The following is a 15,613-nucleotide window of genomic DNA, read 5'->3' as shown; positions in this document are numbered from 1 at the left end:
TTTTAAAAGGATTATATCTTTGCAGGAACTCATTCCCAAGAAATCCCATTTGTGCTAATTCTTAGGGTCTTACACATCCCCTGCTATTTCAAAGGAATGCACCTCACCAGGACCCGTCAGGGACAAATGTCTTGGTAGATTCTTCTTGAACATCTCCAGGAGTCAGCTTCTACTACTGGCTGTTCCTTTGTGTGCCAGCTCTAGCTTTTAGGAAGTTTCTTCTCATTTGTGCCCCAGGGACACTCTCACATCCACCCATTGCTTATAGTTTGGTAGCATGGAGCTATATGATGCCTCTATTTTATGGAGCCTTAGTTGATCATTCATAACGCTAACTGCCCCAGCCTAACAGCTTGAGACTTCTCCACTCTTCCAAAGCAAATGAAAGGGATAACCCATTTTGCAATCTCTGCATCATAAACTGCCTCCTCTAGGAGGTGGGTTTCCTTCAGTGAGAAGCAGCAGGTGTCTGAGCCCTTCTGTCTCCTGTCACGTGCTAGTTCAGCTTACATTCAAAGCAGGTCTTGTTTGTTGCTTTGTGTGTGACCAGCAGGCTGGTAAGACCCCCTACACACCCTACCTGACTTTGGAAGGGGGAACATCTGCTGAAATAACCAGAGAAGCAACCCTATTTTAGCAGGGATTCCATACTAGACTCTCCCACCCATGGTGGAGGTGAACAAGCAGTATCTTGACCAGAGGCATGAGCCAGCTGGGAAGTTGAGGAGTGGCCAGAGCTTCCAGGGTCCATCCTAAAGCAGGACTCTTGATCTCAGAGAAAATTTTTAGCAAATGAAGCAAAAGCATTGGAGAGGACAAAAACGATGGCCCAGAAAGCATTGAAGAGAAGGGAGAACTCAAAGTTTGGAGATGCCAGGGTTCCCTCAAATGTGCCAGAGACCTAGGTGTGGGATGGGGGAAACATGGGGGAGGGGAGAACAGGAATAAACATGCCCTCCAGCTCTTGGGTGGAATGTCACAGGCTGTCTGGAAGCATGAGTTTGGACTCCACTCAAGAAGGCTGGGGAGAGAAGCAACAGACAAAACTGTCTTCCTGAGAACTTTTTTAAAAAAATCATGTATCAAGCTTTGCATACTTCTTTTTTAAAGGTTTATTTATTTATTTATTTCTCTCCCCTTCCCCCCCACCCCGGTTGTTTGTTCTATGTGTCTATTTGCTGCATCCTCTTTGTCCGCTTCTGTTGTTGTTAGCGGCAGGGGAATCTGTTTCCCTTTGCTGCGTCATCTTGTTGTGTCATTTTCTCCGTGTGGGTGGCGCCATTCTTAGGCAGGGTGCATTTTCTTTGGCGCTGGGCGGCTCTCCTTATGGGGCGCACTCCTTGCGCGTGGGGCTCCCCTACACAGGGGACACCCCTGCGTGGCACGGCACTCCCAGCGCACATCAGCACTGCGCATGGGCCAGCTCCACATGGGTCAAGGAGGCCCGGGGTTTGAACCACGGACCTCCCATGTGGTAGACAGACGCCCTAATCACTGGGCCAAGTCCGCTTCCCACCCTGAGAACTTAGGAGGCTGTTTGGGTGGGAAAGGACTATGGTGCAGGCTGGGGCTTCTGTGGAGTTAGCCCAAGGGCCTCCAGAGGACAGAGGCCATCAGGGGCTGAGTGGACGGTGGCTGCGTCATCTCCAGTAAACAAAGCCACCTTGCCATCCTTCCAGCTTCTCTACCAAACCCATGACAGCTGCCCTTTGCTTGACAGTGGCATATTTCCTATGCCAAAAACTAGTGAAAACTACAAGAGGGGTGAAACAGACCTTTCCACATTTTGGTTTTTGTTATTTTGTACATCAAGAAGGGAATTCAGCTAATCAATCAAGAAGACACATCTGGTCATTAATGGAGAGGCGCCATTTATGTGGAATCTAATTCTCTTCACTTTTTATCCCCAGGGGCCCTCATGACGCCTAATACGAAGATCCAGCGTTTTGAAGTTCTGAAGAACGGGACCTTCCTCATCCGAAATGTCCAGGTCCAAGACCGAGGGCAGTACCTGTGCACGGCCAAGAATTTGCATGGAGTGGACCAGACCGCAGTCCTGTTATCAGTGACGGTGCAGCAGCCCCAAATCCTCACTTCCCATTATCAGGATGTCACCGTTTACCTGGGAGACACCATCGCCATGGAGTGTCTGGCCAAGGGCACCCCAGTCCCCCAGATTTCCTGGATTTTCCCAGACAGGACGGTGTGGCAGGACGTGTCCCCCGTGGAGGGCCGGGTCACACTACACCCAAACCGAACCCTGTCCATCAAGGACGCGTCCTTTTCCGACAGAGGTGTGTACAAGTGCGTGGCGAGCAATGCAGCGGGCGCGGACAGCCTGGCCATCCGCCTGCACGTGGCTGCGCTGCCTCCGGTCATCCAGCAGGAGCGGCGGGAGAACATCTCGCTGCCTCCTGGGCTCAGCATCCACATCCACTGCAGCGCCAAAGCCGCGCCCCTGCCAAGTATCCGCTGGGTGCTCTGGGATGGCACCCACATCCTGCCCTCACAGTTCCTCCGCGGGAATCTGTTCGTCTTCCCCAACGGCACGCTCTACATCCGCAACCTCGCGCCGAAGGACAGTGGCCGCTACGAGTGCGTGGCCGCCAACCTGGTGGGCTCGGCCCGCAGGACCGTGCAACTGACCGTGCAGCGCGCAGCTGCCAATGCGCGCATCACCGGCACCTCCCCACGGCGCACAGACGTCAGGTACGGCGGGCTCCTGCGCCTGGACTGCAGTGCGGCTGGGGACCCTTGGCCACGCATCCTCTGGAGGCTGCCCTCCAAGCGCATGATGGACGTGCTTTTCAGGTACCCTAGACCCAACCCTGACCTGACCCTAACCCTAACCCTAACCTAACCCTAACCCTCCAAGCACATGATGGACCCGCTTTTCAGGTATCCTAGACCTGACCCTGACCCTAACCCTAACACTGACCCTGACTCTGAACCTGACCCTATTCCTAAACCTAACCCTAACACTGACCCCAACCCTAAACCTAACACTGACCCTGACCCTGAAACTAAACCCAACCCTCCAAGCACATGATAGACGCGTTTTTCAGGTACCCTAGACCCGACCTGGACCCTAACCCTAACACTGACCCTGACCTGAAAGTAAACCCAACCTTCCAAGCGCATGATGGACGCGCTTTTCAGGTACCCTAGACCCGACCCTGCACTGACCCTAACCCTAACCCTAACCCTAACCCTCCAAACACATGATGGACCCGCTTTTCAGGTACCATAGACCCGACCCTGACCCTAACCCTAACACTGACCCTGACCCTGAAACTAAACCCAACCCTCCAAGCACATGATAGACGCGCTTTTCAGGTACCCTAGACCCGACCTGGACCCTAACCCTAACCCTAACACTGACCCTCCAAGCGCATGATGGACACACTTTTCAGGTACCCTAGACCCAACCCTGACCCTGACCCTAACCCTAACACTAACCCTGACTGTGACTCTGACTCTGTTCCTAACCCTAACCCTAACACTGACCCTGACCCTAAACCTAACCCTGACCCTGACCCTAACATTAAACCTGACCCTGACTCTGACCCTAACCCTGATCCTAAACCTAACCCTGACCCTGATCCTAAACCCAACCCTCCAAGTGCATGATGGACATGCTCTTCAGGTACCCTAATCTTGACCCAGACCCTGACTGTGACCCTGACCCTGATCCTAACCCTGACATTGACCCTGACCCTAACCCTAACACTGACCCTGACTCTGAAACTGACCCTGTTCCTAAACCTAACCCTAACACTGACCCTGACCCTAAACCTAACCCTGACCCTGACCCTAACATTAAACCTGACCCTGACTCTGACCCTAACCCTGATCCTAAACCTAACCCTGACCCTGACCCTAAACCCAACCCTCCAAGTGCATGATGGACATGCTCTTCAGGTACCCTAATCTTGACCCAGACCCTGACTGTGACCCTGACCCTGATCCTAACCCTAAACCTAACCCTGACATTGACCCTGACCCTAACCCTAACACTGACCCTGACCCTAAACCTAACCCTGACCCTGACCCTAAACCCAACCCTCCAAGTGCATGATGGACACGCTCTTCGGGTATCCTAAACCTGACCCAGACCCTGACAGTGACCCTGACCCTGACCCTAACCCTAAACCTAACCCTGACACTGACTCTGACCCTAAACTTAACCCTTACACTGACCCTAGCCCTAACCCTAATCCTCCAAGCACATGATGGATGTCTCTTCAGGTACCTAAACCTGACCCTGACCCTAAACCTATCTCTAACCCTGACCCTGACCCTAAACCTAACCCTGACACTGACCCTGACTCTGACCCTCCCCTGACCCTGACCCTAACCCTGACTTTGACTCTCACATTGACCCTGAAACCAGTCCCAAACCTGGCCTTGACCCTGAACTAACCCTAACATTAAACCTGACCCTGATTCTGACCCTAACCCTGATCCTAAACCTAACCCTGACCCTGACCCTGATCCTAAACCCAACCCTCCAAGTGCATGATGGACATGCTCTTCAGGTACCCTAATCTTGACCCAGACCCTGACTGTGACCCTAACCCTGATCCTAACCCTACCTAACCCTGACACTGACCTTGACCCTAAACCTAACCCTTACACTGACCCTAACCCTAACCCTAATCCTCCAAACACATGATGGATGTCTCCTCAGGTACCTAAACCTGACCCTGACCCTAAACCTATCCCTAACCCTGACCCTGACCCTAAACCTAACCCTGACACTGACCCTGACTCTGACCCTCCCCTGACCCTGACCCTAACCCTGACTTTGACTCTCACATTGACCCTGAAACCAGTCCCAAACCTGGCCTTGACCCTAAACTAACCCTAACATTAAACCTGACCCTGATTCTGACCCTAACCCTGATCCTAAACCTAACCCTGACCCTGACCCTGATCCTAAACCCAACCCTCCAAGTGCATGATGGACATGCTCTTCAGGTACCCTAATCTTGACCCAGACCCTGACTGTGACCCTAACCCTGATCCTAACCCTACCTAACCCTGACACTGACCTTGACCCTAAACCTAACCCTTACACTGACCCTAACCCTAACCCTAATCCTCCAAACACATGATGGATGTCTCCTCAGGTACCTAAACCTGACCCTGACCCTAAACCTATCCCTAACCCTGACCCTGACCCTAAACCTAACCCTGACACTGACCCTGACTCTGACCCTCCCCTGACCCTGACCCTAACCCTGACTTTGACTCTCACATTGACCCTGAAACCAGTCCCAAACCTGGCCTTGACCCTAAACTAACCCTAACATTAAACCTGACCCTGATTCTGACCCTAACCCTGATCCTAAACCTAACCCTGACCCTGACCCTGATCCTAAACCCAACCCTCCAAGTGCATGATGGACATGCTCTTCAGGTACCCTAATCTTGACCCAGACCCTGACTGTGACCCTAACCCTGATCCTAACCCTACCTAACCCTGACACTGACCTTGACCCTAAACCTAACCCTTACACTGACCCTAACCCTAACCCTAATCCTCCAAACACATGATGGATGTCTCCTCAGGTACCTAAACCTGACCCTGACCCTAAACCTATCCCTAACCCTGACCCTGACCCTAAACCTAACCCTGACACTGACCCTGACTCTGACCCTCCCCCAACCCTGATCCTAACCCTGACTTTGACTCTCACATTGACCCTGAAACCAGTCCTAAACCTGGCCTTGACCCTAAACCTCACCCTGACACTGACCTTGACTCTGAACCTGACCCTCACCTTAACCCTAACCCTAATGCTCACCCTAACCCTGACTCTGACCTTAAACCTGACTCTAACACTGACCCTGACCCTGAACCTAACCCCAAACCTGACTCTCCCCCCCTGAATCTGACCCTAAACCTAACCCTGACCCTAACCCTAACTTTGACTCTCACCCTGACCCTAACTCTTAACCTGACCCTGACCCTGACATTGACCCTGAACCTGACCCTAATCCCAACACGTCTCTACTCCTGACCCTAGCCCTAACCCTAACTCTAACCCTAGCCTTATCCTTCAGGTGGACCAGTTTATTAGATGTCCCCATTTACCTGGGAGACCTAGCAGTTGTTCTAGTAACACAAATCAGGTGACATTCAATCCTAGGTAGACTTTGTTTTATCCTTTCTCCTTTGATCTCAGACATAGTTCTAGAAATGCCATTGGAATTACATGATGTTTACTAAATAGTTAGAGGTTAGAAAATCAAGGATCCTCAAATGCCACCATAATAATCTGTGTGTCATAGCGATTTTCAATCTGGATCCTTTTGAAGTCAGAATCTCCCACACCTTTTCAGAACATGACGTCCAGATGACTAAAGGACACACCAATATGATAAAAATGTCACATCCATTCTGAAGACATATAATTATTTCCCGTGCTAGTTCCCATTTAACTGGAAATCTTTCATAAATGTTAACTCAGAGGGCTCTGGGTTTAGGGCTAACTTTTTGTCATTTCAAGTGTAGCCCCCACCCCCACGTTGGGAAAAACAAACAAACTTGATCACTCCTCTGTGTGTGCCAGATGGTGAATTTTTCTTCACACAGTAAAAATCTTATGTTTGTAAACTGAGATCCAGAACAAATTCTGTGCCCCCTCCCTCTCCTCTCCCCCAAAAGATAAGAAACCAAATAACTTGTTTTAATAATGATATTTCAACATTTATCCTAAAATGATAATGTTAGATGAAACAGTTTAGGTTACCTTCTGTGTCCCTTATCAAATTTCTATACAATGCATAGAACTTTCGGACCTTATTCAAAAATTGCATTTGCATTAGAATGAAAGTGTGAAAACAATGCCAAGGTGTTATTATAGCACCAGGATAAATTATAAAAATGCATTTTGCTTATGAAAAAAAGTCAATTCTAATCAAGTCCTTCTGTGCCCACATAGAAGGGTCTTTGTGCCCCCCCCGCCCCACCCCCTGCCCAAGAAGACACTTGGTAAATTCAGAGCCAATTTTGCTTGTCACAAATGGTGAAGAGGCTACTTCTGGCATCTAATGGGTGGAGGCCAGGGCAGCTGCTAAGCATCGTACCATGTACAGAATATTTCCTCCCATAATCAAAGAATTGTCCAGCCCCAATGTCAATAGTCCTGAGGTATGGGAAATGGACTTGGCCCAGTGGTTAGGGCATCCGTCTACTACATGGGAGGTCTGTGGTTCAAACCCCGGGCCTCCTTGTCCCGTGTGGAGCTGGCCCGTGCGCAGTGCTGATGCGCACAAGGAGCGCCCTGCCAAGCAGGGGTGTCCCCCGTGTAGGGGAGCCCCACGCGCAAGGAGTGCACCCCGTAAGGAGAGCTGTCCAGTGCAAAAGAAAGTGCAGCCTGCCCAGGAATGGCGCCGCCCACACTTCCCGTGCCGCTGATGACAGCAGAAGCGGACAAAGAAACAAGACGCAGCAAATAGACACAGAGAACAGACAACCGGGGGAGGGGGGGAATTAAATAAATAAATAAATCTTAAAAAAAAAAAAAGTCCTTAGGTAGACTATTATCTACATGGTTTCATGCATTTATTCAGTTACTCAAAAATGTTTCATAAGCACCTACTGAGGGATGTAGGCACAGCTCTAGCTGCTGGGATATGGCAGTAAAAATGAAGAAGAAGGGTCCATGATGAATGGTTAAGTATGTGGAGACATAGATATAGATTTTACCAGGGGGGATTCTTCCTCCCAGTAGACACAGGGCAATGTCTGGAGACAATTTTAGTTGTCATAACTGGGGGAAGAGTGCTAGTGGCATCTACTGAGTGGAGGCCAGAGATGCTGGCCAACATCTTACACTGGACAGGATGGAATCCACCACAGAGAACCACATTCTGTCCCAAATATCAGGAGTGTCCAGGTAACGAAACTCTGGACTAGACCCAGAAGATCCAACACTTCCTTAATAAGTGCTTCAAAAACTAGAGAAAGGAGACAATGATTGAGAAAATGTAGTCAATGGATGTCATCTTGCTGTGGGTGAGAAACCCTGGCTTAGTGGTGTGTCTTCAGCATCCATGACCCTGGACCTCAGAGAGGGATGTGTCTCCACTCTTGAAACAAGCCTCCCAGAACCTTTATGATGCAGACAAACAGCCAAGGTGTTTCCCAAGCATGCATTTGCACTTTAAATACCTAGATTATGTCTACAGGACCTTGATTAATCAATCCAGAATACCTCATGCTCAAATTACCCCTAAGATCTCCCTCATCAGCAGGCCTGCTGCCATTTTGAGAACTGTTTCCCATAGACATTGGCTTGGCTGATAGGGTGCTGAATGCACCAGAGGAAAAGAATGTGCTTCCATGGTGGATTTTAGCCATCACATTAGCATCTCCACATAAATCATAAATGCTTCCATTACGAGCTCCGTCGCTTCATTCTTACTAAATCAGGACCAACTAAATGATTAACAAAGTATAATTAAAGAACCCATGTAAGTTTTATAAAAAGTGGGCTCTTCTTTCCAGTCCACATTGAGGCTATTTATAAAGACACAAATTTTGGAGCTCTGCTTTCTGAAACCTCATCCCAAGAGATATCCAGGCATGTATGCTTTTCAGAGCTGCTCAATTGTTTCTCATTACATGCACGTTTAAGAATCACTGCTGCAGAAGTTTCACAATGTTTACAGACACATGCTATTATAGTAAATGTTGAATTGAAAACCCAAGGCACATTAAAATTTCTTTGCCTGCTCTACAAGTATCTAATTCTCTAGCGAGTTATTTTGTCCCAACTCTCATGCATGGCCAACAAAAGAGTTTGTTTTGTCCCTATTAGGTGTTGCTTTTGTGAAAATATTGTGTTAAATCATAGGTAAGCTTTCACCCCCTTGGATCTACAACAACACAGTTTTAGAAATGCCATCCAAATAACATAGTGTTTAGGAAATATTTGGGGATTAAAAATCAAGGCTCATCAAATGCCACCACTAATTTGTGTGTGATAGAAATTTTCAATCTGGACAGTTCTGAAGTTAGAACTTTTCAAATCTTTTCACAATGTAACCCAAAACATTAACTGCACATGACTCTAGGACACAGCAGTATTTATAAAAATGTCACCTATCTCCTGAAGATCTTCCTTTCATTCTCTCCGTGTTGTTCCTTTAACTGAAAACTTCTCAAAAACTTAACTCAGAGGGCCCTGGACTGAGGTTTGACTTCTATCATTTTGAGTGGGGAATGGAAAGCCAGTTTTGGGGTTTTAGCTGATAAGCGTCTTTTAGCTTGAGTTAGATTTTAGGAAAGAAACCTCCATACCAATGATGCCAACTTCTGAGAAAGTCAATTTTAGCACTGAAAATCTGGGCATAAGCTTCAATAGTCCAGCTAATACTATAGCTGCTTTGATGCCTTTTGCCTTATAATGGGATACAGCATCATTAAAAATTTGTCATGAATAAAAATGCTATTTAAATTAATTTTATACAAAAAGAACATAAACGCTTCATGAGATTAACTCAGATTCATTCTCTCCATGACCGTGGTATTTTACCTGATTTTACCGTTATACAAAAAGTTGAATGTACACTGTCACATCAAATGATCAGTGTACTCACTCTCTTACAACCAGTGCTGACATCTCTGATTGCATTTCAACTCCTTAATTCCACAGCTAGACCCAGCCAAAAGTTGGACTCCACCAGAGAGTTCTTATTTGTGGTAAATCATTTTAGCGTTTGGGCACGATTCCCTTCAGGCTGAAAAATCCATTTGACATTCAGCAGTAGCAGTAGTGCCTGCTGGTACTTCTCAGAGCCACATGTTTTCATTTTGTTCCAGGGACCTGCAGCCAGAGTGCTTGCGAGACTGACATCTTATTCCTTTTATTTTTCTCCATTAGCTTTGATCCCAGAATCAAGGTGTTCGCCAATGGGACCCTGGTGGTGTGGTCAGTCACAGACAAAGATGCGGGGGATTATCTGTGTGTTGCCCGGAATAAAATTGGGGATGACTATGTCGTACTGAAGGTGAATGTGGTGATGAAACCAGCCAAGATTGAACACAAGGAGGAGAATGACCACAGAGTCTTCTACGGGGGTGACCTGAAAGTGGACTGCGTGGCTTCGGGACTGCCCAACCCTGAAATCTCCTGGAGCCTCCCAGATGGAAGTCTGGTCAACCCCTTCATGCAGTCAGATGACAGTGGTGGGCGCACCAAACGGTATGTGGTTTTCAACAATGGCACGCTCTACTTTAATGAAGTGGGAATGAGAGAAGAAGGGGACTATACCTGCTTTGCTGAAAACCAGGTTGGGAAAGACGAAATGAGAGTACGTGTGAAGGTAGTGACAGAGCCGACGGCCATCCGGAACAAGACGTACTCTGTTGTCCAAGTCCCCTATGGAGACGTGGTCACTGTGGCATGTGAGGCCAAAGGGGAGCCCAGACCAAGGGTCACTTGGCTTTCTCCAACCAACAGGCTGATCCCCACCTCCTCTGACAAGTACCAAGTCTACCAGGATGGTACGCTCCTGATTCAAAAGGCTCAGAGGTCTGACAGTGGCAACTACACCTGTGTGGTCAAAAACAGCGCAGGGGAGGACAGAAAAATTGTCTGGATCCATGTCAACATCCAGGCACCCACGATCAATGGGCACCCCAATGCTATCACCACGGTGCAGGAGATAGCTGCCGGAGGAAGTCGGAAACTCATTGACTGCAGAGCAGAAGGCATCCCAATGCCAAGGGTGTTATGGGCTTTTCCAGAAGGCGTGGTTCTCCCAGCCCCCTACTATGGAAATCGGATTACTGTCCATCGTAATGGCACGCTGGACATCAGGAACCTGAAAAAGAGTGACTCGGTACAGCTGGTGTGCATTGGGCGTAATGAAGGAGGTGAAGCCAGGCTGATTGTCCAACTCACTGTCTTGGATCCGGTGGAGAAACCTGTCTTCCATGACCCAGTCAGTGAAAAGATCACCGCCATGGCAGGTCATACCATCAATCTCAACTGCTCAGCCTCGGGGTCCCCGGCTCCCACCCTATCGTGGATTCTTCCCAATGGCACGGAGCTCCAGAGTGGTAAGCAGCTCCAGAGATTCTACCATAAGAAAGACGGTATGCTGCACATCAGCAGCCTGTCCTCTGCAGATGCAGGGGCTTACCGGTGCGTGGCCCGCAACTCCGCCGGCTACTCGGACAGGCTGGTGTCTCTGAAGGTCGGGCTGAAGCCTGAGATGAGCAACAAGTATAATAACTTGGTGAGCATCATCAACGGTGAGACGTTGCAGCTCCATTGTGTCATTCCAGGTGGTCAGCAGGCACGTTTCTCTTGGACGCTCCCCAACGGTATGGTTTTGGAGAGTTCCCGGGCTGTCGGACGCTTTTCCCTTTTGGACAACGGTACCCTCATCGTGCGTGAGGCTTCGGTGTTTGACAGGGGGACCTACACGTGCAAACTGGAGACAGATTATGGTCCTTCTGTAACAAGTATCCCTGTAATCGTGATAGCGTACCCTCCACGCATCACGAGCGAGCCAATGCCAGTTGTTTACACTAGGTCCGGAACCACGGTGAAAATGAACTGCATGGTGATGGGCATTCCTAAACCGGACATAACGTGGGAGCTGCCCGACAGATCACATTTGACCACAGGAGCTCAGGCGCGACTCTATGGAAACAAATTCCTGCACCCGCAGGGATCATTAACCATTCAGCATGTCTCGCTGAGAGACGCCGGCTTCTACAAGTGCACAGCAAAAAACATCCTGGGCAGTGACTCAAAAACAACATACATTCACGTCTTCTGAAATGCCTGCTGGAGAATGTGAACTCCAGAGTCACTGCTTAGGAAGAGAGAACAAAGTGTCATTTGTAAGGAAAGCCAGGACTGGGAATCAAGAGCTCTAAACTGATTTGTCAAGGGTCACGGAGAGCCCCATGGGTGGGTTTCAAGTTACACTTGAACTTGACCTTTGTTTCTTGACACAAAAGGAAGTGCTTGAGACATAATAGCAAGGGGTCTGCTCTCTGGGAACTTCTTTACATGTTTACAGGATGTAATATGCTCTCATCTGGCATTTCACGGTACCTAAGACTCAAAACTGCAAATTCTCTTTAAAAGTGCTACTCCACTGCCTTGTTGAGTATTATCAGGGCATTTAAGAAGCATTCACAGAAAATGTATAATTGAGATTAAAAGTGCCTTGCAACCACATGGCAGTTGCTTCACCTAGTTAACTCGCTGCTGTTTTAATACACTAGAATGCCCTAGAATGAGTACTAATCTTTCAGTTATTCCCTCTGTCACTTCAGAACTCCAGTTTATCACAGAAGGGTTTAGAACCAGAGTGGTCAATTTTTTAAAATGCAATGCACAGTTTCCTACATCATGCCCACACCATTAAATGAAAGAACTTTTCACCCTAGAACTCACTTTTTTATATACTGTTATATATATATATATATTTTTTTTCTTCCTAATCAGACTATGAGACTGGAAAGGGTAAGACATACTCTCTGTCTCATTAAAAATAATAAATTATTGGTCTTTACAAGACTTGGATACATTACAGCAGACATGGAAATACTTTTTTAAAAATTTCCTCCCCACCAACTTCTAATTTAGTAACCACTATTATATTACCTTTCCCAAAAGCAGGGGAGGCTGAGATGATGGATTTGCTTGTGTATAAAGTTTATTTTGGAAGCTGTGGTAAGGGTGGAGGACAGGAGGAGAAGCAGAAAACTGAAGCTTGACCATGCAAGAATGGAAGCCAGAACCTCCTGGACCAGTCTGCAATCTTTCTCTGCAGCATCCAACCTGGTCATCTGGTCTACTCCAGTCCTCTGTGGCAGCCCCCTTCCCCTGCCAAAGTTCACTCTCTTGTCATAGATGGTAGGAGACCAGTTATTTCTAGGATGGCTTTACTGTATTTTTAAGATCAATAGACTGTACATTTGATAATAAAATAATATTTTCCAAATAACATAGCAGTGATGACAAGGATTTTTAAAGTGCAAAAGAAATTCCAATGAATCTGGGTTTAATTCAGGGTGCTTGAAAAATTGCTTTTCTTCACATTTCAATGATTCCATTATCTACAATTTTTAAAAATAGTTAAAGAAATTGAGTCAAAGGCAGTAGTTCTAAGTGGCTACTTATAATTAATAGGAAGGAAGTGTCTGCATCTTAGTCTAAGTATGGTGACAATTTCATTATTAAGCAAGAAAATTGAAAAATTGAAAAGCATGGCCACAGGAAATCCTTTAGGAAATTTTCATTGGCAAAGAGACATTTGAGAGTGCATGTACTAGCTTTCTTCAATGCAAAACTGCCATTCTTTTACTTCCCCTGAGAGGAAGACAAAAAGCAAAGTTAAGATAAATATTTGGGAAGAACACGATTGCCAGCTTTACAGTAAATACAGGAACGGTCATGAAAGAATGCAGTCTCACTGAAACAAAAAGAATGCTTGCTTTTTCTCAACTCTGTGGGAAGCACAGAGTCTCTGTCATTCATTAATCCATGTGTTTGCTTAACAATGTCTGCACAGCCCTTGCTATGTTTTGGGCACCAGGAGAGGTCCTTGGAGTACAAAGATATATTGAAAACAGGTCCTGCTTGGGGAGCTCTAGCTCAACACACAAGACCTTAGCTGGACCAGGGTTTCTCAACCAAGGCACTATTGTCATTTGGTGCTGGATGGTTCTTTGTAGTTGGCGGCTGTCTTGGGCATTACATTAATGGGATTGTGAGTAGCATCCCTGGACTTCACCCACTAGATAACAGCATCTCCTCCTCCAGGTGTGACAACAAAAAAAAAATGTGTTCGGGCATCATCACATGTTCACTCGGGAGCAGAATTACCCCCAGCTGAAAACACTGCCATGGATAGATAAAAAGACACAGATATTGAGGTAGATAGTTATGTACGTACATGGGTCAATGGATAGATGGAAGATAGATGAATGGATAGATGGATAATAGATAGATGATGAATGACAGATTGAAAGATATAGTTTGATGACAGGGATGAAGAAATAGATTAGAGATAGATGAAATAGATGAATAGATAGACATACATCTAGCAGATAGAGTCCCTCATGCTAATACAATGTTCTTCAAACTTTGTTCTATTGACAATTGGGACAGTATAATTCTCTATGGAGGAGGGGTGTCCTGTGCATTGTAGGATGTTGAGCAGTATCTCTGGACTCCACCCACTAGAGCCACTAGCACCCACCCCTCTTATTTGTGACACCCAAGAGTGCCAAGTGTCTCCTGGAGGGCAGAGTGGTCACTGGTTGGTTATCGTGCTAAATAAATAAATTCATGGAGGACTTACATAAATAAGCTCATTTAAACTGCCTGCCTCAATGTGCAGCTGGGGAAACTGAGGCTCAGGAAGGTAACGTGACCTCAATGTACAGAGATCCTCTGCTAGACATGCCTCAGTGCACTTTTACCTGGAAAAAACCTGGTGAAACATTGCATTGAGTCATCGTTCTGTGCTCACACAAGGTGGTAAATGGAGAACACACTTTCCTGCATGGACTCAGCAAGTTTTTGCACATGTGCCTTGACCCGCTATAGCCACAGTAGGATGCAGATAGGCATGTGGTCTTCAGTCAAAGTCTTCAAAACGAATGTCAAAGAAATATAGGTGGAAAGTTAATAAAAGGCTGAGACACTGAGTAGCATTAAAGGTGTTTCAGAGAGCCTTGAGGTTTCAGGGGACTCAAAGAATACATTTCAGTGGTAGATTAAAGGCTATTTATGACCGAAATGGAATCTTGGCTGGGCCATGAAAAGTGGACAGCTAGGCAGAGAGATGGGTAGAAGACAGAGATGATAGTCCTGGCCAAATAAAAAAAATCCTAAAAAAAGCAGCATTGCAAGCAAGGAGACCCAATGTCTAGTGACAGATAAAAGTGGTAGGTTTATTTGAACTAGAGTTTAAAATGTGTTTCATTTTTGGTGGAAAATGCTAAAATATTTAAAATTTCCTAATAAGGGAAGTCATGATCAGAGAGACTAATTAAACTCAAAGACATTTAAAAAGATTGCCTAGAGTAGAAGGGCATGTGGGATTTGAACCAACTATTCGTTGGAATCACAGTTGGTTCTAGCATGACTGTAAACACATTTGCTAACTAAAAGATATAAATCTTTTTCCAAATGGCTAACTTCCAACATTTGACATATGTGCTTGTAAATTTGTGTAGACAAGGAAATTCCTTGGCTAAAAGTCATTTGTCTCTATTTGATTGCCCCTATGTCCTCACTGGAAGACAAAACCAAAACCAAACCCAAACCAGGATATTCACTTTAAACTCCCCCTCCTACCCATCTCTCTCTGCCCAGCTGTCCACTTTTCATGATCCATCAGTATAACTCTAATCCCAACACTGGACTAGATGTTAGATGTGGTGTGTGAGATCTCAATGTGCTACTGAATTGAGCCTGCAAGATGCCAGTCCCTGAGGTAGCTTTTCCTGCCCTTTTATCATTAAGACTCAAGCTTCCTGCATGTGGGAACACCAGAATAGATTCAAAATGGAACTGGCCCTCAGAGACACGGAGCATTCCCCACTGGCTAGCAGGAGCTGACCCTC

The 15,613-nt window shown here is 46.7% G+C and overlaps 1 protein-coding gene across 1 annotated transcript in view; it reads left to right on the top strand.

The window, feature by feature from the left end:
* Positions 1 to 12,984, top strand: part of LOC101435360 (matrix-remodeling-associated protein 5) — a 34,237-nt gene extending 21,253 nt beyond the window's left edge. The window contains exons 6-7 of the mRNA XM_004449150.4: positions 1,911 to 2,811; positions 9,897 to 12,984. Of these exons, the coding sequence (XP_004449207.3) occupies positions 1,911 to 2,811; positions 9,897 to 11,805 (2,810 nt within the window). The 3' untranslated portion in view covers positions 11,806 to 12,984. The remainder of the gene's footprint in view (positions 1 to 1,910; positions 2,812 to 9,896) is intronic.
* Positions 12,985 to 15,613: the final 2,629 nt, after the last annotated feature.

Source organism: Dasypus novemcinctus, chromosome Y (assembly GCF_030445035.2).
Source record: "Dasypus novemcinctus isolate mDasNov1 chromosome Y, mDasNov1.1.hap2, whole genome shotgun sequence".
NCBI lineage: Eukaryota > Metazoa > Chordata > Mammalia > Cingulata > Dasypodidae > Dasypus > Dasypus novemcinctus.
This window is presented reverse-complemented; position numbering and strand designations above follow the sequence as displayed.